This window comes from Oryx dammah, unplaced genomic scaffold, assembly GCF_014754425.2.
Source record: "Oryx dammah isolate SB20612 unplaced genomic scaffold, SCBI_Odam_1.1 HiC_scaffold_17, whole genome shotgun sequence".
NCBI lineage: Eukaryota > Metazoa > Chordata > Mammalia > Artiodactyla > Bovidae > Oryx > Oryx dammah.
Window position 1 is genome coordinate 27,996,358 of NW_024070201.1, and position 23,859 is coordinate 28,020,216.

The window sequence follows — 23,859 nt, forward strand, 5'->3', positions numbered from 1 at the left end:
AAGAAATGCTTAGAAGGGCTGCTGACTGGAACCCCGTATATATGCCCACCCAGGCAGGACAGCTTCACCCCACGGTCCGGGGAAAGAGGAGGGAACCTCCTCTTCATGGACTTTCCAATCCTGTTGCTCCACTCGTGGCAACAATCTGGTTCCACTGAGCAGTAAACTCTGTCATCCTAACTCCCCACAACCACAAACACAGCACCCACCCAGGGAGAGGTCGCTCATCTGGAAGAGACCGAGAGAGGGGGGGCCTTCTAATGTCAGCGGCAGCCAACACCCAGCTGGGTGGAAGCCACCCAGGCGGGAAGGCCTTTATGACACCTAGGTGTGTCACCTGTTCTGAGGCTGAAGGCCCAGGAATGACTGCAGGTGTTGTTCCAGCCTCTAAGACAGGTGTCGGGTTACAAAACATAATCATTCCAGTTTGGCAACTTTACCTGTAGGACTGCTTTAATCGACCTGCCCCACACTCCCCAAATCACGCCTGGAAGACGGCAGTGGGAGGCACGCGCCAGCTACTCCGGGGAATAGAGATGCTGGATGCCGGCAACCACCGAGGCCTGCCCTCCACTTAGGGGTCCTCCAGCCAACATTGCCTGGGGATCTCTGACCTGCTGGCCAGCCAGGGCCCGGTCCTGAGAGACCCTCATCCTGACTTGGGTGGGCAACCTCAGCTCCAGGCCATGGAGAATTCAGAAGATCGAAGAGCCAGGGTGGTAAGTGTGGGGGCTCCAAGGACTGGGAGAGGGAGGGTCTCCTCTCTTCAGGCAACCTAAGAGGTCATCAGCTCACAACTTTGCAACACCTTCCAGGTGAAAAAAGAGGTCCCACCTAAGTCACCCCGGGCCCCACTTGTCCTCCTCTCCCTCCAACAGCCAAACCAGGGCTGTCCTTTCAGCTCTGCCCTCCTAAATCCTGCCTCTCTCTCACCCAAGTTCCCCTGGCTTGTTGGCTGGAGACTGGCACCCCCTTTCCAATGGCGAGGGGCTGTTTTGAAACAATGGTGGCCCTCTGCCCTCTCTCTGGGGAAACTGACTCATTTCTTTTTAAAGAAAACAGTAGAGTGCTGCCTTAGAACAATCTAGGGTGCCATGGAGATCTACTTGTCTCTTTTTTTGGCTCTGCCTGCTCTCCTTCTCCTCTGAACACTGAGAGCTTCTCCACAGTCTTGGGGTGAAGAGAATCAATCCCATTTTTCAGGGAAGATAACTGAGGACAGGGAGGGGAGGAGGTGGAACCCAGGAAACCTTCCTTCTCCTATTGTTGGACAAGATGTCGCAGTTGCCAACAACCAGCATGAAAACGAAGGGGAGGGAGGGGGGAGCACTATGTCCAGGGAGAAAGGGATGACCTGCTGGGGCCCCTCAGGTGCTGGTCTCCTGACTCTCGAGCACTTCCCGTGACACTCCTCTGGACTGTCTGGCAACACTCCAGCCCCAGGGCTGGGGTAGCAGGGGCCAGGAAGGGCTCCCCGCTTTACTCTATAATTCAGCCAGGATCAAAGCACACCCTCCTGTGTCCCATCCCTAGATGCCCAGCCTGTGCGCTGAGAAGCTCCATCCTGCGGGGCTCTCAGAATGGAGGAGGGAGAGGTACCAGCCTGCCTGAGTGTTGGCAGCTTCTTGGTGTCACTTGGAGCCACATAGGAGGCAGTTTTTTGATTTACGGTTTTATTTATTTACTTTGGCTGCACCAGGTCTTCACTGATGTTTGGGCTTTTTTCTGCTTATGGTGAGCGGGACCTACTCTTCATTGCCATGCACAGGTTTCTCAATGCACTGGCTTCTCTGGTGGAATGTGGGCTCTAGGGCATGTGGGCTCAGAAGTTGTGGTTCCTGGGATCTTCCCAGACCAGGGATCAAACCTGCATTGGCAGGTGGATTCTTTACCACTGAGCCACCAGGAAAGTCCCAGGAGGCAGTTTTGATGGCAGATTGCTGCAGCACTACCTGTAGAATCAAAGGTCACTTGGCCAGCTCCTTTGTGAGCTTATCAGTCTTGAGACTTTGAGACTCACTGTCTCCTTCTATAAAACAGAAATATTATCCACACCACCCCCTAGGCATACATACAGGGTTAGTTTAGCTTAGTGATATATGAGAATAGCCTCTGTAAACCAGGGAACCCTGTGCAGAAGTCAGGACTTTATGACTAAATAGAGCTTGTTCCAGGGAACGGCAGCTTGAGGGGCATGACCTACACTGAGCCTCCGCTGCCCTGGGCAGGAGCTGGGTGCTCGCTGCTGCGTGAGCAAGTTGGGGCAGGTGAGCACACTGGGGAGGAGGGGCCAAGCCTGGGGCCCCAAAGGCCAGGCCACAGTGAGGCCGTAAATCAGGATGGCACCCAGCGAGCTTCCTGCCCCTGAGCTAACCATTAAACCACTGTGCCTCATAACCTGCCATTTCCTCTAATGAGGCCCAGACAACTATAGCTCCCAGCCCTGGCAGAGATGAGACAGCCCTCCCTCCTCCCCCAACACCCCAGGGCCACTCCCTGGACCAGGTCCTGCACTGTGGCTTTGTCTTCGTAATGGTTCTCCCTCAAACCTATTCAACCAGATGTGCCAGTGAGACAGGAGCTAGGGAAGGAGAGGGCCCTGGGCAGAGGTCTGAGCCTCAGCCCTCAAGGGGAACATGTCCCTTGGTATCTGATACCTACAGCTGAGCCCTGAAGGGAAGCCTGGGACGGGAGGACTAGCCGCCCTGGTCTTAACTGGTTACTGCCCACAAGGCCCCAATACACTATAAGCCACAGGAATAGAGAGCTCAACACTTGAGGTCAGTCCAACCCTCGGGCTACCCTGGAGAAAGCAGGTCCTCCTTGCCTCTCCTCCTTAAGTTGCTACTGATACAGGCCCAGAGGTTGCTGGGCTTGGTGGGACTCAGGAAAGTGGCCAATCAGCAGGCAGCCTGCTGGCAGCGGGGATCAGGGAGCGTGAGTGGGGTCCACTTCAAAGAGAGGCTGAGTCCAGGAGCCCACTCAGTCCTCGTGGCGCCTTCCTGGCTGGTAGACAGAAGAGTTGGGCCATGCAAAGACCCAAGAGAGCAAGACAGGCCAAGAAGGGCTAGGCGCCCTCCTGTTCTCCAGGCCCCCCACCTGCTGTGACCCCCAAAGTAGCTGCACCCTTCCAACTGCCATTTAATCAGCTGCTCCTACTGGCCAGCCTCCAGACGGCTGGAAGTGGAACAAGAAGGTACAACGCCTGGGTTCTGGCCTGAAGGTGCTTGAATCCAGAGGAAGGGCGGCTTCTTAAGCAAAGGATCCTAAGGCAGTGTGAGCAATCCAATAACTAGAGGAGGTGCAAGGTACCGGTAGAGCAGAGAAGGCAGCAGAGTCTCTAGGGGTGGCAGGGGAGTCGTCCCAGAAGAGACAGTACTTGTACTTGACCTTGGAGCAGGCTCTCTCCAGGCAGGAGGAAGTGCGTGTGAATAGCAGAAAGCATGGCAGTGCAGTGGCAAGGGGGCGGGGGCAGTGGCCGGAGCAAAGGGCGCAGGCGCAGCGAGCACAGAGGGCGAAGCTGGGGTCTGGGTCCCTCGGGGTGTCATGCAGGCTCTCCATGGAGATCAGGTTCAGGGTCCCCACCCTGCCCTGGAGCTCGGAGGGGCTGGGCCAGAGTGAAGTCCCAGCAACTGCTGGGTGTTCATGCTTCAGGTTGAGCCACCCCCAAGAAAGGGTGAGGTTGAGCCACCTCGTCCCAAGAAATGGGTGCTGTGCCTTCTCTGTGCCCACACTAGACTCCCTGGTGACAGAGCAGACGTGGGCCCTGCACTCACGGAGCTCAGCGTCTAGAGCACGTGGAGGGCAGGAAGGGTTGATGGTTATCAATAATCTCACCAACTCCTGCTTCACTGAGTATCACAGGCTGTGATGAGACACATGGGGGCTGTCAGAGCCAGACCAGCGTGTGGGCCTGGCTAGAGGTCAGTGGAGGCCAAGGGCTGCATAGGAGCTGGGATGTGGGTTGATGGGCCATGCTGGGTAGAGCGAACAGTGGGCTAGAAGGTGGACGTACAACCCCCAGGCCCTCTTCTGTCTCCCAGCGCTCTTCCCTCCAGCCCTGGGGGTAAAGCTCTGCACCTGGGTATGAGGACATGGAGAAGTGGTTTAGAAGCCAGGCCTGGTCTTTCCCCTGGCCTCTCCCTCACCCTTCCTGCCCCTGCTCTGTGCCACTGAGACCCCAGCGGTCCTCTGCAGCAAACACACTTCACTTCCAGCCTGTGCCCTTGACAAAGACTGAGAAACTCTGAGGAGCTAAATGTGGGAAGTGAGGAGAGACTAGTTCAGGACAGAGGGGGAACATAGAAGAAACCAAAAACAGGGCTCAAGAACTCTGGACCAACTTTTCTGAAGCCCAGAACTAACCCCAGGATAGCCGGAGACAGATGTTCTCAGGCCTGAAAATCTTGGCAGGCCTCTCAGATTTCCTCAGCTCACCTCCCGTCACTCTTCCTTCTTGCTCAGATAAAAACATCTGCCTCTATGCTGCTGCTGCTGCTGCTGCTAAGTCACTTCAGTCGTGTCCGACTCTGTGCGACCCCGTAGACGGCAGCCCACCAGGCCCCGCCATCCCTGGGATTCTCCAGGCAAGAACACTGGAGTGGGTTGCCATTTCCTTCTCCAATGCATGAAAGTCAAGTCGCTCATTCGTATTCGACTCTTTGCGACCCCATGGACTGCAGCCTACCAGGCTCCTCTGCCCACGGGATTTTCCAGGCAAGAGTACTGGAGTGGGGTGCCATTGCCTTCTCCGATCTGCCTCTATAAAGCACCTCAAATGCCCAAGCAATGATCCACCCCAACAGTGATTCCCCAAAACCTGAAATGCATTCATCTGTCACATTATTTTACAAACATCAGAGTCACTACCAGACTGTGAGCTTTGAGAGGAGAGTCTGTGTCTCTACTGTTACTTTTACTTATTTATTTATTGTTGGCTGTGCTGGGTCTTCACTGCTGCAGGGGTTTTTCTCTAGTTGTAGTGAGCAGGGGGCTACTCTCTAGCTGTGGTGCGCAGGCTTCTCTCGTTGCTTTACTTACTGCGGAGCACAGGCTCTAGGGCTCACCGGCTTCAGTAAGGCTCATGGGCTTAGTAGTTGCAACTCCCAGGCTCCAGAGCACGGGCTCCAGATTTGTGGTGCATGGGATTAGTTGCTCCTCAGCATGTGGGGTCTTCCTAGACCAGGGATCAAACCTGCCCTGTCTCCTGCATTGGCAAGTGGCTTCTTTACCACTGTGTAAAGAAGCCCGGGTCTGTGTCTTTTCCATCTTTTTAGCCCCAAACCTACCATAGGACCTAGCACAGAATAGGCACCTGATAAATGTTTGCTAACGAAGGACAAACAAACGTACAAAAACTGGAACCCCTGTAACTAGCAGTTTGATTTATTTGACACTGAAAACAAGATTAGCCAAGTCTGAATGGAAAAGATCCCAGATGCCACCAGAGGTGTTCCCCAGCTGTTTTCATCCCAGATGGGGCTGGGGTGAGGCCTGAGCCCACCTGGAAACCCCAGTGATAAGAAAGAGCGAAGCCAATGTGGCAATCCCCCTGCGACGTGATTAACTCCACCTCACAGCCTGCAGCTCTGTCACAATCACAGCAAGGAAATCGTAAACAAGATTTAAGACTCAAAACCGCAACACCTCTCTCCTCTCCTCCCTCCCAGAGCAGCTTCCAGCTTCCTAGCATAATCCACATGCAACTGGAAACTCTCACAGGGTAGCGGGAGAAAGAAACACTTGAGGAAGAGGGCAAGAGGCTGCGTTGGCATCCCTTCAGGGGTGTGCACACGTCCAGGGGTGTCAGCAGTGTCTTCCGTCATGAAATGTGCAGCACACCAGTCTGGCAGGGGCTCTGCCTGGTGGTATGGCTGATGCTTTAGGCATTTCCTGCAGTCAATTTCTTCCTGTATAACATGCATGCGTGCATTCAGCACGTGCTCCCTTGAGCATATAGTATGTACTATGCACGGGCAAGACACGGTGGGAAATTCAGAGAATACCCAAAATCTAAGCTTATATGCTCCATATGCTCTCTATGGATGGAATGCTCCTGCTGCTAAGTCACTTCAGTCGTGTCCGACTCAGTGCGACCCCATAGACGGCAGCCCACCAGGCTCCCCTGTCCCTGGAATTCTCCAGGCAAGAACACTGGAATGGATTGCCATTTCCTTCTCCTAGAGGCAGGGAAAACTACTTCCCCCCACCTCAGGCAGAGCAGAGCATCTGTTCACCCACGGACATGAAACAGAAAGGGAACAACGTAGCTGAGGTCACCCCACCTCACCTTCATCCCATTCCCACCCTGACACTGGGGACTACATGCATGATCATGCCTCTGATCCCCAGAGAAGAGGGTCCTGCCAGGGTGTCGGAGGACCTACCCTGGTGAGAAAGAATCACTGATGCTCTAAAGAGAATAGTAACAATAGCAGCTGCATCTCATCTCCACCTGAACACAGAAAGAGCAGCATTTTCTGGCTTGAGAAGCACATTCATATCCAGAATCTCCCTGAATCCTTTTTTTAATATGTATTTATTTGGCTGCACCGGGGCTTAGTTGCAACATGTGAACTCTCAGTTGCAACATGTGAGCTCTGGTTCCCCGACCAGGAATCGAAAAGGCCCCCTGCATTGGGAGCATGAAGTCTTGGCCACTGGATCACCAGGGAAGTCCCAAGAATCTCTCTGCCTCTTACCCCAGCTCTCTGAGATGTAGTGATCCTCCTTGTACAGATGAGGAGACTGAGGCTCAAAGAGCTCAAGTGACTTGAGCAGGATCACTTAGCCAAGAGGAGTCAGGTCTGGGACCCTAAGCTCTGGGAGTTTGGGATCCAGCGCCCTGCTTTTCCTTCCTGCCGTCCCCTCTCCTTGAAGATGTGCACCCATAAGACCTGAACTTAAACTAGAAACTGTAAGACCAGAGGGCCCCAGTTTCCTATCTAGAAGCTGATAAATTTTACAATAAAGTATGCATTTAGGGAAGACTGCATCAGCTGGTACAATCAAATGGAATAAAGACAATGTCATTTTTGCAAGGAGAATGCATTCCTTGATAAACTACTAAAGGTCACTAAGGAAGAAAGAAAACACACGGACACAAGAAACCAGTGGGCATAATTAACTCAGACTTTCAAGAAGGCCTAGAACAAGTTTCATGCCTGATGCTACCTAGGAGAAAAGCTAATTACTATGAGATCACTAAGGACAGAAAATTGATTTAAAGAGAGAATGTTATGAGTAAATCAGCACTAGGACTAGTCTTATCTGGCAAAGAGGTAACAGAAGTTCCTTATAACAACAAGCTCTTCAGAATCATAGGCCCTAAGGAAAGGACTTTAGAGATCTTCCAGATAAGTGGTTTCCCCAAATTTGGTTCAGCCTCAGAGCCCTTGGCCCCTCTGAAATCTAATATAGAATCCCACATGGAAAACAAAGAAAAAACCAGAGCTGCAGTATTTGAAAGAACTGTGACCCTCATCCACTCCTCCCCTACCTCTCTCCTGCTGCAGCAACCTCTGAGGGCTCCGCCAAATGACCCCAGGATTTCCCCAGGGCGCTTCACTGACCTTGCCTCTGTCTAGAACGGAAATTTCCTTCATGATTCTGCTTCTACTCATAGTCCTTCTGTGGTTCATAACAATCTTCCATTTGCCAAGAGAAAGCCATCTTTATGTAACTTTTCCCATTTGTCCTCAGCATCCTTTTTGCCTCCACCTTGAGATGGTCCTACACACTTTTTAACCTTCTATTTGTTTTTTGTTTTTGGCTGCCCCGGGCCTTGGCTGTGCAGGCTTTCTCTAGCAGTGCTGAGCAGGGGTTGCTCTCTAGTTGTGGCAGGTGAGCGTCTCATTGCGGTGGCTTCTCTCTCTTGCAGAGCATGGGCTCTAGGGGCACGGGCTTGAGTAGTTGCAGCTCTTGGGCTCTAGAGCATGGGTTCAATAGCGAAACACAGGCTTAGTTTCCCTATGGCATGTGGAATCTTCCCGGACCAAGGATCGAATTCGTGTCCCCTGCATTGGCAGGAAGATTCTTAGCCACTGGGGAAGTCCAGCCCTACATATTTTAAAGGACCACATCTGTACTACCCGAAATCTTCACTTCTCTGGCTCCTGCATCCTCCAATCTCTGTTCATGGAAAGATCACATACGTCCCATGACATCACTTCAGGTCCCCTAACTGCCCTGGTCATTCTCCCCCGCAGGGCATCCTCATCCTTCAATTCCTTTCCTGAAGTCAGAACCGTTGACCTAATGAAACCATAAAATAGCTACCATTTGCTCTGCTCCTATTACACACATGCTAGACCCTCTACTGGGCTTCCTCATTAATAATTAATGATATTTTAATATCTATTATGTCAAGCCCTTCCTAGGTTCTATATTAATATTGCAAATTATTAATTTAAGTAATACAATATATACTCCATGGGCACAAGGACTTTGCCTACTTGTTCATTGCTCTATCTCCAGTCCCAGAACAGTGTCTTACTGAATGGACAAAGTATTAGTATTGTTGTTGTTGTTATTAATATTTATTGCATTCCTACTATGTAATAGGCAATGTGCTATATGCTATGCATATTTTGGTCTCATTAAGAGGAAGACATTGAATCTCTGTCTAGCTCTATCCATGTCTCTGTCTCTCTCTTTCACTCCCTCTCTCACACACACACACACACACACACACGCGCGCGTGCGCGCACACACACACCTTGAGGCCCCCAGGGGTTAAATAACTTGACTGAGGCCCGTGCTCCATCCATCCAGTATGAACAGTCTCCTCTAGAAGAGGGCAGCCCAGAAAAGAGAAACTTCACCAAGCGCTCCCAGCGTCATCTGAGTGGGCAGGAAAGCAGGGGGCTTCCGTGGTGGTTCAGAGGTAAAGAATCCATCTGCTAATGCACAAGCTTGGCTGCAATCTCTGAGTCAGGAAGATCCCCTGGAGAAGGAAATGGTAACCCACTCCAGTATTCTTGCCTGGGGAATCTCATGGACAGAGGAGCCTGGTGGGCTACAGTGCGTGGGGTCACAAAAGAGTCAGACACGACTGAGCGACTGAACGATAGCAATGGGAATGCAGGAAAGGAGCTTCACATTGTACAAATGCAAAGTAATAGGTGCGGAGCAGCTACTGAAGCAGCGCTGAAGCACCGTTTTCAGGATCACGAGTTCAGGGTTCAGAGGCAGAGATCCCAGAATCACTACAAACTTCAGCCAGGAGATGGCAGCTCTTTGCTGCAGCAGCCAAACCGGCCCACTAGAAGCTGGTTCTGTGGCCTCATGCAGAACAAGGGAGAATGCTCAGTCCCCCCTGTGGGAAGCCACATTCAGACCCTCCTCCAATGCTGCGGGGAGTCCTGCTCCCCAAGCCTCCGGGGCATGTTGGGGGGGTGAATTTTCACATCAGGACAATCCCCTGAAGAAGGGAATGGCTACCCACTCCAGTATCCTTGCCTGGAGAATTCCGAGGACAGAGAAGCCTGGTGGGCTACAGTCCATGGGGTCGCAAAGCGTCAGACATGACTGAGCGCCTGAGCAACACAACAGTTTCTCTGCACATCAAAGCACTGCGCACATCATCTCAGTTCATCCTCACCAACAACCCTGTGAAATAGATCGTATTCTCCCCATTTTACAGCTGAGGAAACAGAAAAACTGAGTAACTTGGATCACATGGTCGATAAGGGGCGGAACTAGATTCAGGCCAGTGCTCCTGACTCGGAGTTCAGAGGGTACAAGAGCAGAGACACCCCTCCTCAGACCACAAACACCAAGTGAGCGGGACCATGAGTGAGTCTGTTTGACCATGAGAAGACCAGATGGGGGTTTCTGTGAGCTTGAAAAGGTGCATTGAACTAGCAGGTAAAGTACCTGATGGAAACTTTCTCGCTGTCAGGTTACATCACAGTAAGTTTTATCACACCTGAGTTCCAAAGGAAAAAACTCGGTCCAGAAGATGTTAAGTGATTTACCTAAGGTAAATAGTAGCTTATAAAGAGCTCCGCAGGTAAATCGAAGAGTCAGATTTTGTAGCACCAAAGTCCCTCATCCCTCCCCACCATTTCTCTCCCTGTTAAAGTTTAAAGGACAATTCAGGACAAGCAAAGGGAGTGTGGATTTTTCAAAGGCAATATAGACGTTGTGGGGTTCTTTTATCAACCTCAGCCTGCATCACAGACAGCCGTTCCTTAGTTCAAGTAAATTACATGGTTTAGAGAACCCTGCCAAGCTCAGAGATCCATCAGCTCTTTCCAAAGGCAAACCCCTAAGGGTCCCTGTCAGTCTGGGTGGCCTGCCTCCTGACGACTCTCCTGTCCCCTTCAGCCTCTGCACAGGCATTGCTCTCAGGTGTGCAAAGGTGGGGACACCTTCCGTCCCATCACACCCTGCAGGGAAGGGAAAGTGGGCTGGATGGATAAAGTAGAATTGCTAAGAGAACTCAGAGAGGCTGCAGAGAAGGGGCTGCTCCTCCTGAGGCTGAAGGATGGCCCTCAGGTGGGATTTGTAGGAGCGACAGGTAACAGCAACATCAGCTGGAGGCAAGGGCTCTGCACTGGGGAACCCCAGTTTCCTTCAGTTTGACTCAACCCAACAGGCATGTACTAATACCTCCCGCCAGCCCTTCACGATGTCCAGCCACGTGACCTGGGGCGAGACAGCACAGTGCCTCTGGACCTCAGTTTTCTCACTTGTAAGCCAGGAATTGTCACACCTTTGCTCTCTCCCCTGGCCCTACCTGGAGTTGAGAGCTGTGCCTGAACACAAAGGCTGATTCTTAATTGATGGCAGTGAACAGCAAGCTGGCCACAGGATAATGGCAGGTCACCCGACACCTCCCTTCTGCCCCAGGCCCTGCCCTGGAGCCATTATACTCTGGAATGGGGCCAAGGTGCTCAGCTCAAGTTGCCAACAGGTCAGCATCTGTGTGGCTTAGAATAAGGCAAAATGGTTTTGAATGTAGCAGCTGAGACTGAGGTTGGTCCAAAGGAAAGCATGCCGCCATAAGGACATCTCTGCCCAAGCCAGAGTGAACAAGGGCCTATCCAGAGGCCCCTCCTTGCCAGGGCGGGGATACCCACCTGTGCGTGGCCAGGGCTGGGGTCTCTGCTTGGCCATGGGCTCTAACAGTTCAGAAGATACTTGAAAGCCAGCATGATCTGTCATCTCTGAGAACCTTCCATGTACTCAGGGCTGCTGCTTCCCATCCAGGCTCATCTCACAACACTCACACCCTCCTCTCTTGACTCGTGATCCCTCAGCCCCACTCACGGCCACCCTCCTTACCTTACCTGTCATGGCTGAGGCACCCTAGAGAGAGGGTATTCGCTTCAGCCTGCCAAAGGCATCAGACCGTGGATGGACAGTATGTAACTGCTTGCCGTCAGGTTAGAAGTGAGATGCAGGTTCATAGATCAGAACTGTGTGAGGCCCCTCAGAGCAGCCCCTGAGCCAGCCGATGGCCGAGCCCCACTCTGCAGGCTGACTGGGAGCAGCCTCTGGGTCCCCTGGCTCACCCAGAGAACTTCCCCCACCCCTCCCCTGGGTTTCCCCCTCTCCCTACCATATCACCAGCCTTAGCAACCTAGCTGCCACCTGCCAGAGCCCCAGAGGACCCATATATCCTATCACCTAGCAACAGCAGCATCCCTGCTCTAAGTTTTCCCAGGGAAACTATGGGAAGCCAGGGCTTCAGACCCCGTGGGAGCCTGAAGCTGCCACAGACCAGATCAGGGCCAGAAAGCCCCTTTCTGTAGACCCCTGCTTTTCTCCCTTCTTCTACACCCCAATCAGCCAGCTCTGCGCCCCTACCAACTTCTTTCTGGAATAAGGAATGAAGAGATAGCATTACAGAAGAGAGAAATGAGGTCCAAGGGCAGGCTTCTTGGCAAAGAAAGCACACCAAGGAACTGACCAGGCTTTCTGGCCTCTGTGAGCAGTTGCTTCTTTTTTGCCTCATTATTAGCCTGGTGGTGCCCATTTCATTGTGCGGTTAGTTACCCTCTTCTCTGCTTCATCACCTCTGAAAGAGAGCTCCCAATCACTGAAGGCATCTTGAGGTTCAGAGAGGTCGAGGAGCATGCCCAAGCTCACCCAGCAAGTCAGAAGACAGGGCAAGATGAGAACTCATACTCCCCCAACTGGGTCTTTGATTTCCTATAGTACACTTAATCCTCGCCCTCATTTAAAAACAAGAGCTGCCTTATGTTTGATTCATCATCTCTGTGCTGGAGGGGAGACAGCTGAGATAGTTATCTGTGATTTGGAGCTGAGCTAAATACAATCAGGAGTTTCTTGGGATCTAAAACAGCAGGGACTTGAGGGGAAGAGGTAGTTAGGGAGTTTGGGATAGATATGCATACACTGCTGTATTTAAAACAGATAACCAACAAGGACCTACTCTCTAGCACAGGAAACTCTGCTCAATGTTATGTGGCGGCCTGGATGGGAGCAAAGTGTGGGAGAGGATGGATACATGTATATGCATGGCTGAGTCCCTTTGCTGTCCACCTGAAACTATCACAACACTGTTTATCGGCTGTACCCCAATGGAAAACTAAAAGTTAAAAAATAATAAAACAGCAGTGGCTGAGGTAAATAAAGGAAAGAAAGTAAATAAAATAAAGGTAAGTAAAGGAAGGAGAGCAGGTGATAAAGGTGCAAAGCTAAAAGAACAGAGGGAAGAAGGGGTAGTAAATCAATAAAGCTCCTGCCAGGTACCAAGCACTGTAGTAGGCCCTTTCCTTAACTCAGCCTGGGAGGAAGGTTTTCTCACCCCTGTTCATGGACAATTTAGCAGAGTCAAGAACCATGCAGAGGTGGGTTTGCCTCCAGACTGAAGAAGGGCTGGGGAGATGCTGGGAGTAAGTTCTACATGTTGATTGCATGCTAATTATATGCAACTAGACCTCATTGCAGGGGAGTAAGGCAATGGTACCCCACTCCAGTACTCTTGCCTGGAAAATCCCATGGACAGAGGAGCCTGGTAGGCTACAGTCCATGAGGTCTCGAAGAGTCAGACACGACCGAGCGACTTCACTTTCACTTTTCACTTTCATGCATTGGAGAAGGAAATGGCAACCCACTCCAGTGTTCTTGCCTGGAGAATCCCACGGACGGGGGAGCCTGGTGGGCTGCCGTCTATGGGGTCGCACAGAGTCAGGCAGGACTGAAGTGACTTAGCAGCAGAGAATCAGAAGGATCCAGTACCGGTTGACAACAACCAAACAGCTTCCTAAAACAGTGGAGAAATGAAAACAACAGTCCACCAAGTCCAAGAGGCTGGCCTCACGGGCTGGATCTGTTACTTGCTCTGGGGCCATAGGGAGCACTCAATCTATAGGAGTCTGGGTTTTCTCTTGTATAAAGTGAGGATAATTTCTCAGGGTTGTTGTGAAAGCATTTAATCCTCGTGGCATTTATGAAAGATATGTAACAATACCCAACTGCAGAATAAGTTGTTCTGCCTCCATATTCAGGTCTTGGGTTAATGTCTTTCTCCCCCCAGTTGAGAAGCAAGGTAAGAAGATTCTCTGATAGAATCAGGCAGTAGGCAGTAACATAATGTTTTCCAGTCAACTAACTTCCACCCACCTCCCACCTCCCTCCAGCTCTGGGGTCTCTGAGGCCTTAGGGATTCTTGCCCTTTTGTTTTACTCCAGATAGCAGGAGCCTTATTCCAGGATGAGCCCTAGGTCAGCCACTGGTTCAGCTGGCCCTGTGAGTCAGGGCTCTACTGGCAGCCTGAGTCAATAAGGCAGCTGACCCCACCAGCAGCCCCAACCAAAAGAGGAGGGCCAACGCCTCTGCATGGGCAGGGCTGGGCCTGGGCTGTGGCAGTTGTGGCCAGAGGCTGAGTTCAACCTGAGGATAAACAGAGACGCCTCCAGCAAAGCAGAAGGAGGCGCAGGTGGTCTTTGGTGGCCTCCTAGCCCCCTTTACTCTATCAGCTCCAAGGCAAGACATTCCCCTGGCCTGGAGGGTTTTCTCCAGGAAATCAAGGGAGTCGCCTGAGATGGTGTCCAGAGACCCTTTCAGCCGTGTACCCTGTGATCATGCGGGGATCCACCACAATGCTGGGGGCAGGCCAGATCCCAGGATCTAATCTGGTCCCCACATCTCTCAGTTCCCCCCTTCCCCTTCCCTCTGCTCAGGATTGATTTTGGACCAAAAGGCAACGCAGCTGCTGAGTCCCCATCTTTATCCTGCTCGGGAAAGTAGTTGGCATTGATTTTCCTCAGCTGTCATTCGTAGGCCTAAAATGCACCTACCTTCCTACCCACTCTCCCCAATGCCTTTGACCTACAGCAGCTGCCCTTGCCAGAAGTTTAGTAAACCATCATCTCTCATCTCTGTGCTGGAGATGTTTGCCAGAGAGGCTTCAAGAAAAACCAAAGAGTGAGCCACTAACTGAAGAACTCGGGCAGCATAAGAATAGAAGGGACTTCCCAGGTGGTCCAATGGTTAAGACTTCAGCTTCCAATGCAGAGGGTGCAGGTTCGATCCCTGGTCAGGGAGTTAAGATCCCACATGCCCTGGGGCCAAAAAACCAAAACATAAAACAGATGTAATATTATAACAAATTCAATAGACACTTTAAAAATGATCCACATCAAAAACAAAAATCTTAAAAAAAAAAAAAAGGAAAAAAAAGGATGGGAATCAGAGCAGAACATCAGGAGGATGGGAGTTTAACACCTTGACCACTATTCAGCTGAAGCCCTCAGCAGAGCCAGGTGGCTGCATTTTTCTTTTCTCTTTGACCCTTGGGTGCATGGCCCTGGATAAATCATAATCCTTGATTCATGGCATTTTTCACTGTTGGCCCATGCAGAGCTCACTGTACGTAGCTCACCCCGTAGTTTCAGTAACATAATAAGTCTCCATAAACCTACCACCCAAAACAAAAGCTAGGATTTAGCAATAACCTACATCTAACCAGGAGATCTCCTTGCTGAGGTAGGTGGGCAAGTCTCTTTTGTTTATTAATTCAACAAATCTTAGTTGTACATCTTTGATAGGCCAGAAAGGGTGCTAGAATCAACCTGAATCCCATGTTCATAATTTCCTTGCTTTTTTTGGAAAAGATTCTGTGTTCTATGAAATCTTCTGGGAGTTCATTTTTCCTTTAATATGAAATTGCTCAAGCCATTCGTATTATTTTGTGGCACTGTAGTTTGTGTGTTTTGACTGCAGCATAATATTCTATTGTGTGAATTAACAGCCAGCTTCTTCAAGGCTAGCTTGGGACTGAGCCCTAAAACTGCAACCTTTTCCTTAATTTTTTCATTCAGCAAAGATTTATTAAATACACATAGTGTGTCAGGCATTGTAGGAGACACCAGGGGTGCAGTCATGACCAAAACAACCGCAGCCTCTATCGTTCTAGTTTGCAGGCTTTTCTCCCCATTTTTCTTTTGTTTTCTAAAAGGTAAGGCTTTTCTGTATAATGACCACTATTCAGTTGATAGCAACAGAAAGCATATTAGCCCAGGGTACTGAGGTCACTTCAGTTCAGAGATGAGGAATTCAAGGTCCCAGCAAGAACAGGCTGAAGGCCTCTTTTGTTCCTCCTCTCTCTCAGCTTCTAGCACAATTCTGGACCCACCAAAGGAAAACAGTCAATATTTGTTGAAATAATAAACAAAAGAGACTCGACCTACCCGCTTCAATCAATGCAGACCTTTATGAGCAGGCAGACTCTGTGAAAAAGAAGGACTCGACAGGGGACTGGCCACTACCTGGATGTTCTTGATATCCCTCCAAACTGCCCCTCCCATAGCCTTCCACATCTCAGCATATACCCTCTTGCCTGTTCACTAAAACTCCAAAAGCATTCAATCTATGAGTAAGGCCGATTGCCTTTAGGCCCTGGAGGAGGGCATGGCAATCCACTGCATATTCTTGCCTGGAGAATCCCCCTGGTCAGAGGAGCCTGGTGGGTACAGACCCATGAGGTCTCAAAGAGTCAGACATGAGTGAGTGGCTAAGCACACATTGCCTTCAGGGGCTTCCCAGGTGGCACACTGGGAAAGAATCTGCCTGCCAACACGGAAGACACAAGAAACTGAGGTCACCTCGGGTTCAATCCCAGGGTCAGGAAGATCCCCTGGAGGAAGAAATTGCAACCCACTCCAGTATTCTTGCCTGGAAAATTCCATAAACAGTGGAGCCTGACACGCTACAGTCCAGGGGGTTGCAAAAAGTCAGACTTGACGGAGCGACTGAACACATACACACACTGCCTTTGTCTTTGAAGCACAGTTGAATCTTTCACCAACTGTCTATCCCTCCTTGCTGTAGCCACACTGATCTCCATTCTGTTCCTCCAGCACCAAGCTTATTCGTGCCTGCCTGGCAACTTTCGGTCATTCTCAAGTCTCAGACCAGAGGCCCTCCCAAGGCTGATCCCTTCCCTAGATCTCTCATTCTCAGCACACAGCCAGGCACTGTCTCCCATCACCCACATTACTCTCCACATAGCACCCAACTCTCTCTGGGTTTATCTGTTGATGGTCGGCTCTCCCCTACCCTCCCCTACTCTCCTCCTGACTCCCCCACCCCTTCCTCACCCCAGGATACAAGCTTCTCAAGAGCAGGGTCCCACATACCTTGTCTGGCACTTCTCCCATCCTTGCTGTAATTATTTCTCATTTGTTTTTAAATCTGCAGCTCCCAGAGCAGTGCCTGGTACAACACAGACCCTCAACAAATATTTGTTTAATACTTAGCTATTGAACCACTCTGGTTATCAGACAAGCGTTATTTCTTTTCACCTTTGTATTTGACTGAATTAGACAAAAGAGCTTTGTGGACTGTTACTTGCCGATTGTGTGTAGATTACTGTTGGTGACATCACCTGACTCCAGGGAGTCACCGGATTTGTTCTCATCTTCATCCTGGAGGTAGCTGCTGATGCAGGCCCTGGTGATGGTGGAGGAGAGATGGCCCAGAAGGAGCTACAGTACAGAGCCCAGAATTCTAGCAGTCATTTACTGGGCCTCTACTAGGTACAAGCCAGATGCAAAGCACTGAAGGCAAAGGCAATAAGAAATAGAGATCACCGACTGGAGAGTTCCCGGGGTAGAGTCCTGGGCCAAGTGTCTGGGGGCACAGGGAGGAAGGGCCCAGAAGGAAGCTGCTTTGTGAACCAGGCACTTCCCGCTAGATATCTCACGGCAGCACTATGACGCAGGTGTCATTTTCCCTACTCTACTGAGGGGACACCTAAAGCTCAGAGAGGTTAAGTATCTTGCCCAAAGGCTCACAGTTAATAGGAGGCAGAGTCCATGTTCCAACTTGGTCCCTGCAGAGCCTTGGCCATCTCTGCTGCATCCCCCAGGTACCCGTGGCCTAGTGCCCCCATAGGGCAAAGCCAGGCACGTCCCCACAGCAGACCACAGAGTTGAGGAAGAAAGGAAGAAGCTCCTTCTCCCAATGACTGTGTCTGCCATGAGAGCAGGCAGCTCCCAGGGACCCCACAATTTCTAATCTAGGTCACACACACACACACACACACACACACACCCGCCACCCAGGCATTAGAAGAGTCCCTCTCAATCCCCAGTGGGACTCAAGAAATTCAAGCTGGAAATGTCCAGGGACCTGAAGCTTCCCCACCTGTTCTGGAATGGCTGTCACCTCAGCCAGTGGGCAGGTGAGCCCCGGGGTGGAGACCTAGACCTCGCCCTGCCCAGGGGCTCCAGGTCATGTGCTGGACAAGGAAAAGGAAGAAAGAAAAGAGAGTTCACGGCTGGCAGGAAAGCATGAACTTAAGCAGCACCCTCCCCTAGCCTCTGCATTGCAGGAAAGGGTGCAAATACTTTGCATGAGAGTCATTGTGTATGTATTTTTGTATGTGTGTTGACAAGACTACACTTGAAGAAATACTTTAGTGTCCTGGTTGCTTTTTGTTTCTGTTTATTCTGTTGAGTATAATACATGTTCAGTAAACTACTCAAATCTAAAATGCACAACTCAATGAATTTTTACCCATGGGGGCTCAGTGATAAAGAAGTTGCCTGCTATGCAAGAGACTCAGGTTCAATCTCTGGGTCAGAAAGATGCCCTGGAAAAGGAACTGGCAACCCACTCCAATATTCTTGCCTGTGAAATCCCATGGACAGAGAGGCTGGCAGGCTACAGTCCATGAGGTTGCAAAAGAGTTGGACACAACTTAGTGGCTGAACAACAATATACCCCCATGTAATCAACGCTTATATAAAGATCCAGTTTTCCAACATTCCAAAAGGCTCCACTGTGCTCCTTCCAATAACCCTCATTATAATCATGGTTATGCTTTCTATCACCATGGATTACCTTTAGCTTTTAATCATATATATGAAATAATACTCTTTTGGGTCTATAGTTTCTTTTTTTATTATTATTATGTCTTTGAGATTACTCCGTGCGTTATTGCATTTTGCACTAGTTTATTCTTGTCTATTGCTGAATGATATTCCATTATATGAATATACCACAGTTTACATATCTATTCCACCAGTGACTGACTTTTGGATGTAGTATAAAGACTTCTATATAGGTGTTTTGCTGAACAGATGTACTCATTTCTCTTGGCCCTAATTCTTGGTCATAGAATCATAGAAGAGTCATTTGTTTAGCTTTAGTAAACTCAGCTAAACCTTTTTCCAAAATATTTGTAGCAATTTACACTCACAGCAGCAGTGTATGAGATTTCCAACTGCTCCACATTCTCATCAACACTTGTTATTGTCAGGCTTTTTAATTTTAGCCACTCTGGTGTCTGTGTAGACATGGCTCATTGTGGTTTGAATTTACATTGGCCTGGAATTCCTCCGTGGTCCAGTGGTTAGGACTCAGCACTTTCACTGCCGAAGGCCTAGGTTCAACTCCCAGTCAGAGAACTAAGATCCCACAGGCCGTGTGGCATGGTAAAAATAATAATAATAATTTACATTAGGCTGAGGAGTGATGATATCAAACATCTTTTGGCACTTAATTTGCCATGGAAGCATCATCCTTTTTTGAAGTGTTTGTTCAAGTTTCTATAGAATTATATCATCCATAAAAGTAGACAAATGATTGACAAAAACATAAAAGAAAGCAAAATCATCTTAGAAACTCAGTAAAACACTCAATAGCCCAGCAGCCAGCTGCTTCTATAATTGACAACTAGTTGCTACCACTAGTAAACCTACTGTACCAGGTCATTTGAATGCATAACTAATTTTCATATTTTTAACCAATTATTTAGACATCATGGAGATGTCCAGCTTAGACTTAACAGGGAAAAGAGAACATATATAAAAGCCCTTCACTCAGTTCTTAGCCCCAGCTTAAGTGGCTCCCTCTCTTAACTCACTGACTATTTTTCCTTCAATTATAGGATCCTGAGATCAATCGACCCCTGAACAGCCTCGGTAAGCTCAGGTCTGGCTTTCCTTTGTCTACCTCGGCCTCAATCAGTTACCAAGTAGATACTAAACCCCTCTTGCTGGACCCTCACCTCCACCTCCAAGTGCTAAATGCTACAGAAGACACCCATCCATCATTCAACAAACATTTATTGAGCAAGTGTGATCTCCAGGATTCATTCTATTAATACAAGTAGAAGGCACAGTCTCGGGAAAAAGGACCAACAAACCTAAAACCCCAGTGGCAGTGATTCTCTAATTCACTCATTCAGTTCCTCATTCTCTCATTCCTTCAACAATACTGTGACAGCCTGCATGGGCCAGGCCCTGGACTGGAGGTTGAGCTACAGCATAAATACAACAGCTAACGTCCCTGCCCTCATGAAGTTTACAGCCTGACCATGCTGCCGAAGAACAACCTGAACAAAAGTGCTTTCACTAGTAAAATAGAAAATGGGAGGGACTTCCCTGGCAGTCCAGTGGTTAAATCTCCATACTTCCACTGCAGGGAATGCCAGTTTGATCCCTGGTCCAGGAACTAAGATCCCACATGCCAAAAATTTGTTTAATTAAATTGTAAAAAAAAATAAAAGCAAAAAATAGCATATAAAATGGAAATAGCAGTATTTGCCTGACTTACAGCAGAAAAAAAGGAGTTAATAGATAAAGTCTTCCCAAATATAGAGTGATTTTTTTTCCCTCTTGTTCCATTTCCTTAAATTATTGATACCTATGCCTGATAGCCTGGATCAGCCAAAAAAAAAAAAAAAATTGAGCAGAGAACAAATATTAATATGACAGGTTCATAAGGAAATGACCAAACCCACTTACTGTGACAGCATGTTATTTCAGGGTCATGGGTTAATAAAGATCACAAACAATACAATCTTCAGCAGGTAAACAATGCCTAGTTTCTACTTTGCGATTTAACATATCAATATTCCCTGGCATCCCCAAAGAACACCAGACATACAAGTGCTCCATCACCTGAGTAAGCCTGGGAACTGCCAAACCAGAAAACAATTAAGGGAGGCTGGGAGGGAGAAATCTGTGCCAAGTGACAGTTCTGAAGTTAAGAGCGATTACAGGTTGTGCAAGGACCAGGGAGTGAATCTGTTCATGTGGAGCGGTGGCTGGCGAGGACTAGCAGTGGGGATCCATCTGACTGGGAGAGGAGGCCAAATTACACTGGGTTTGAAAGCCCAGAGAAGAGTGTGGTCCAGTTACAGAAGTCGTGGGGAGCCCTTGTGGGCTCCAGAGCAGGGGCATGACAGGATGAAAGAAAAGTATCAGGAAGCTCTGTCTAGCAGCAGATGAGGCTGAAGGGACTGAGGCAGGCAGGCACGCCATTCATAGGTCAGAGGGTTGGTCACCTTCATAAAGAGTAAACTTTATAGATTATAAACCAAGAAAACCCTTCCCTTCATGATATTGTTCTCCATGAGAACATCAGGGAGGCAGAGACCCTGGGCCCTGGACAAGGGAACTCATCAAAGAATTCCCAGTAAGGACTTCTGGGAAAGCCAGCCAACCTTGGGTCCCCAGCGGTAAGTGCTCAATGAAGAAACTGCGCACGAATGAAGGAGCAGAATGTCTCCATGTCCACGGCCACAGGAAAGAGGACAGTTTTGAACACTCACTGCTGGAACTTGAAAAACAGCACCCACTAACATTATTAATAACCTACTCTGTTGTCAGGAGGCATGAGTGGTAAAGAATCCACCTGTCAACGCAGGAGACATTAAGAAACGCAGGGTCAATCCCTGGGTCAGGAAGATCCCCTGGAGGAGAGCATGGCAACCTACTCCAGTATTCTTGCCCGGAGAATCCCATGGTCAGAGAAGCCTGGAGGGCTACAGTCCGTAGGATCACAAAGACCCGGACACGACTGAGCTACGAAGCACACTGGACTAGACAGGCACGTACTGTGCTGGCAGCCCCTGCACACCTGGAGCTTAAAGTCTGGTCAAAAGTTAACCCAGGAAAGAGGATGCCTGCACACGTGCTCAGTCGGGTCCGACTCTTTACAACCCTGTGGATTGTAGCCCGCCAGGCTCCTCTGTCCGTGAGATTCTTCAGGCAAGAATACTGGAGTGGGTTGCCATGCCCTTCTCCAGGGCATCTTCCCAACCCAGGGATTGAATCCCGTCTCTTAACGTCTCCTGCATTGACAGGAAGGTTCGTTACCACTGGTGCCACTTGGGAAGCCCAGGAAAGAGGTCACGTGATAGTAAAGGGAAAGGGGACGGGCCTCTCCTGGGGCAGACGCAGGTCAGACTGGACAGGGTAAAACATCCTAGGATGGGGCCACGGCGGGAGGAGCACCAGGAAAGATGGACAAGCCCGGGTAAGTGAAAGGAGGTGGGCGTCCACGTGCTGAGGAAGCTGAGCCTAGTCTGCAGGAATAACCCCAGCGCCAAACAAAACTATCCCCAAAATTTTCCCGGGGCTGGAGGGTGGGGAGGCTGTAGCTCTTGGCAGGGGCAGCCTCCGAGGGCTGACTGCTCTTTCCCTCCCCCTACAGATGTCACCCCCCTGCGCAAATCCCGCACCCCATTGGAGACCTTCAAAAAAGTGGGGGTTCCGATCATCGCAGTAGTGCTGATCCTGGCAACCATCGTCGTGGTAGCCATCCTCAGTAAGTTCCAGCCCCCACCCGGCCTCCAACCTCACCCCAGCAAGAGGTAGCTCCCACCCACCCCTCCCCTGCCCTCACCTCCCAGCACTGCCCACCCTCCCCCCTCCACCCCAGCAGAGTCAAGGGGAGGTGATGTGCGTATAGCTTTGAATCCATCCCTGCTTTGAACGAAGCCTTCCTCTTGGAGTGGAGGGGAGATGAACTCCGCCCCCGTCTATCCCAGATGGATTCTGTCCCAGATGATTCCTTCTGCCGGGAAAGCACAGTTTGCACCAGTTACAAACCTAATCAGGCAATCTGTGCAGCAGCGGCGCCCCCGGCCTCCTTCTTCCTAGGTCTGCAGACTGAGAGCTGAGTGAAGTCTGGCAGCTCTGGGGCTGGAGAAGCAGAGCATGTCTGCTTGTGAGGAGGGGAAGAACGAAGAGGCATTAGGGAAGATGCCCACGAGGGCAGCACCTCGCCCCATCTTGAGCTCTGGCTTCACCATGGCTGGAGCCTAAGACCCAGTGTGATCCAAGCAGGCCACTCTGGGGCAAAAGATGAGTGAATCAAGCAAGCCCTGATTCCCAGAGCCTATCCCTCTCAGCCTCCCCCACACCCTATCCTACGACTGAGCCCTCACCTCCACCCCCCACCGTGGCTAAGCAAGGTACTGACCACAGATTTCACCCAGGAAGTAGGGCCAAGAGGACCTGACTAGCACTCAAGACACCTGGGATGGGGATCCCAGTGCTGCCCCTTCTTGGTGCTGTGTGACCTTGAGTAAGTCTCCCAACCTCTCTTAACCTCAGTTGCCTCGCCTGTAAAATATCCTATCTTCATCAGAGGGATATCAGAGAACCAATGAGGTAATGTGTGTAAAGTACTTAGATTAAAAACTAGGCTGTGCAAAAGTGGAGGTCAGCAGTGTGTAGGGCTGAGGCCAAGGCCATGTGTTTGCTCACCAGGCCAGGACAGCTTTCCAGGAGCCTGGGGCAGCCTCCACCTCATCAGAGGACACTCAGAGCTCATCTGGTCCAACCCCTCAGTCTCCACTTGGGCACTGAGGCAGAGAAGAGAGAAATGGCAATTGAGGGCTGGGACAGACAATCGGGCCCCCAACTGAGTAGGTCCATTTCCACCTCGTGGCGGTGGAAGCGCAGATCCAAAACATAAACATCACCCATCCTGAGTGCCCCACGGGGACATGAGATGCAGGTAAACCCAAACCCTTTAGACCTTGGCTGACCCAAGAGTGGTGGTGGGCATCAGCAGATTTGTTGTCCTAAGCCTGTTTGGCTCAAACTAATAGTAAGATGAGCTTACCTTCTCTGACCATGTGCCCTGCCATAGTGGAGAGAGCAGACAGGGCCAGGTTCAGGGTGAGCCAGGGCAGGTACTAATACATGATTTAGACTCAGGCTTTCCTTGTCCCAGAAGGTCCTGAGTGACTTCCACCCTGGGGCCCCCAGGTTCTGCAACTAGAATCAGTAACCTGAACTTCCCTCCTGGGCTGGGCTCCAACAACATTTGGTTTCTGGGGGCTCAACTGGTGACACTGTATCCTGGCTTCCCCCAGGAGGCAGGACTGACCCTTTCTCACCCTGGTTCCTGACCATGAACCAAACCCTGAAAGTCAAGGAAATATCTGACCTGCTCCTTCTCCCTTACTTCTCAAAGCAGGAGCATCAGGACCAAGAAGTCACATTTTAAGCTCCTATAGGGAAGGCTGGGAGAAGCAGCAAAGAGCTTTGGAGCTGGACGGACTAATTGAAATCCTGGCTCCACCTAAGTGCATGTGGCTTGGGAAATAAACCCTAACTCTCTAAACTTCCATATCGTTGT

General features: G+C 50.1%; 1 protein-coding gene across 1 annotated transcript in view; it reads left to right on the plus strand.

Annotated features, from left to right (window-relative positions):
* The first annotated feature begins 401 nt into the window (after window positions 1–401).
* The window catches only part of TMPRSS4 (transmembrane serine protease 4), a 40,776-nt gene continuing 17,318 nt past the window's right edge, over window positions 402–23,859 (plus strand). Inside the window, exons 1-3 of the mRNA XM_040258090.1 lie at window positions 402–719; window positions 19,370–19,403; window positions 21,922–22,035. Of these exons, the coding sequence (XP_040114024.1) occupies window positions 687–719; window positions 19,370–19,403; window positions 21,922–22,035 (181 nt within the window). The 5' untranslated portion in view covers window positions 402–686. The remainder of the gene's footprint in view (window positions 720–19,369; window positions 19,404–21,921; window positions 22,036–23,859) is intronic.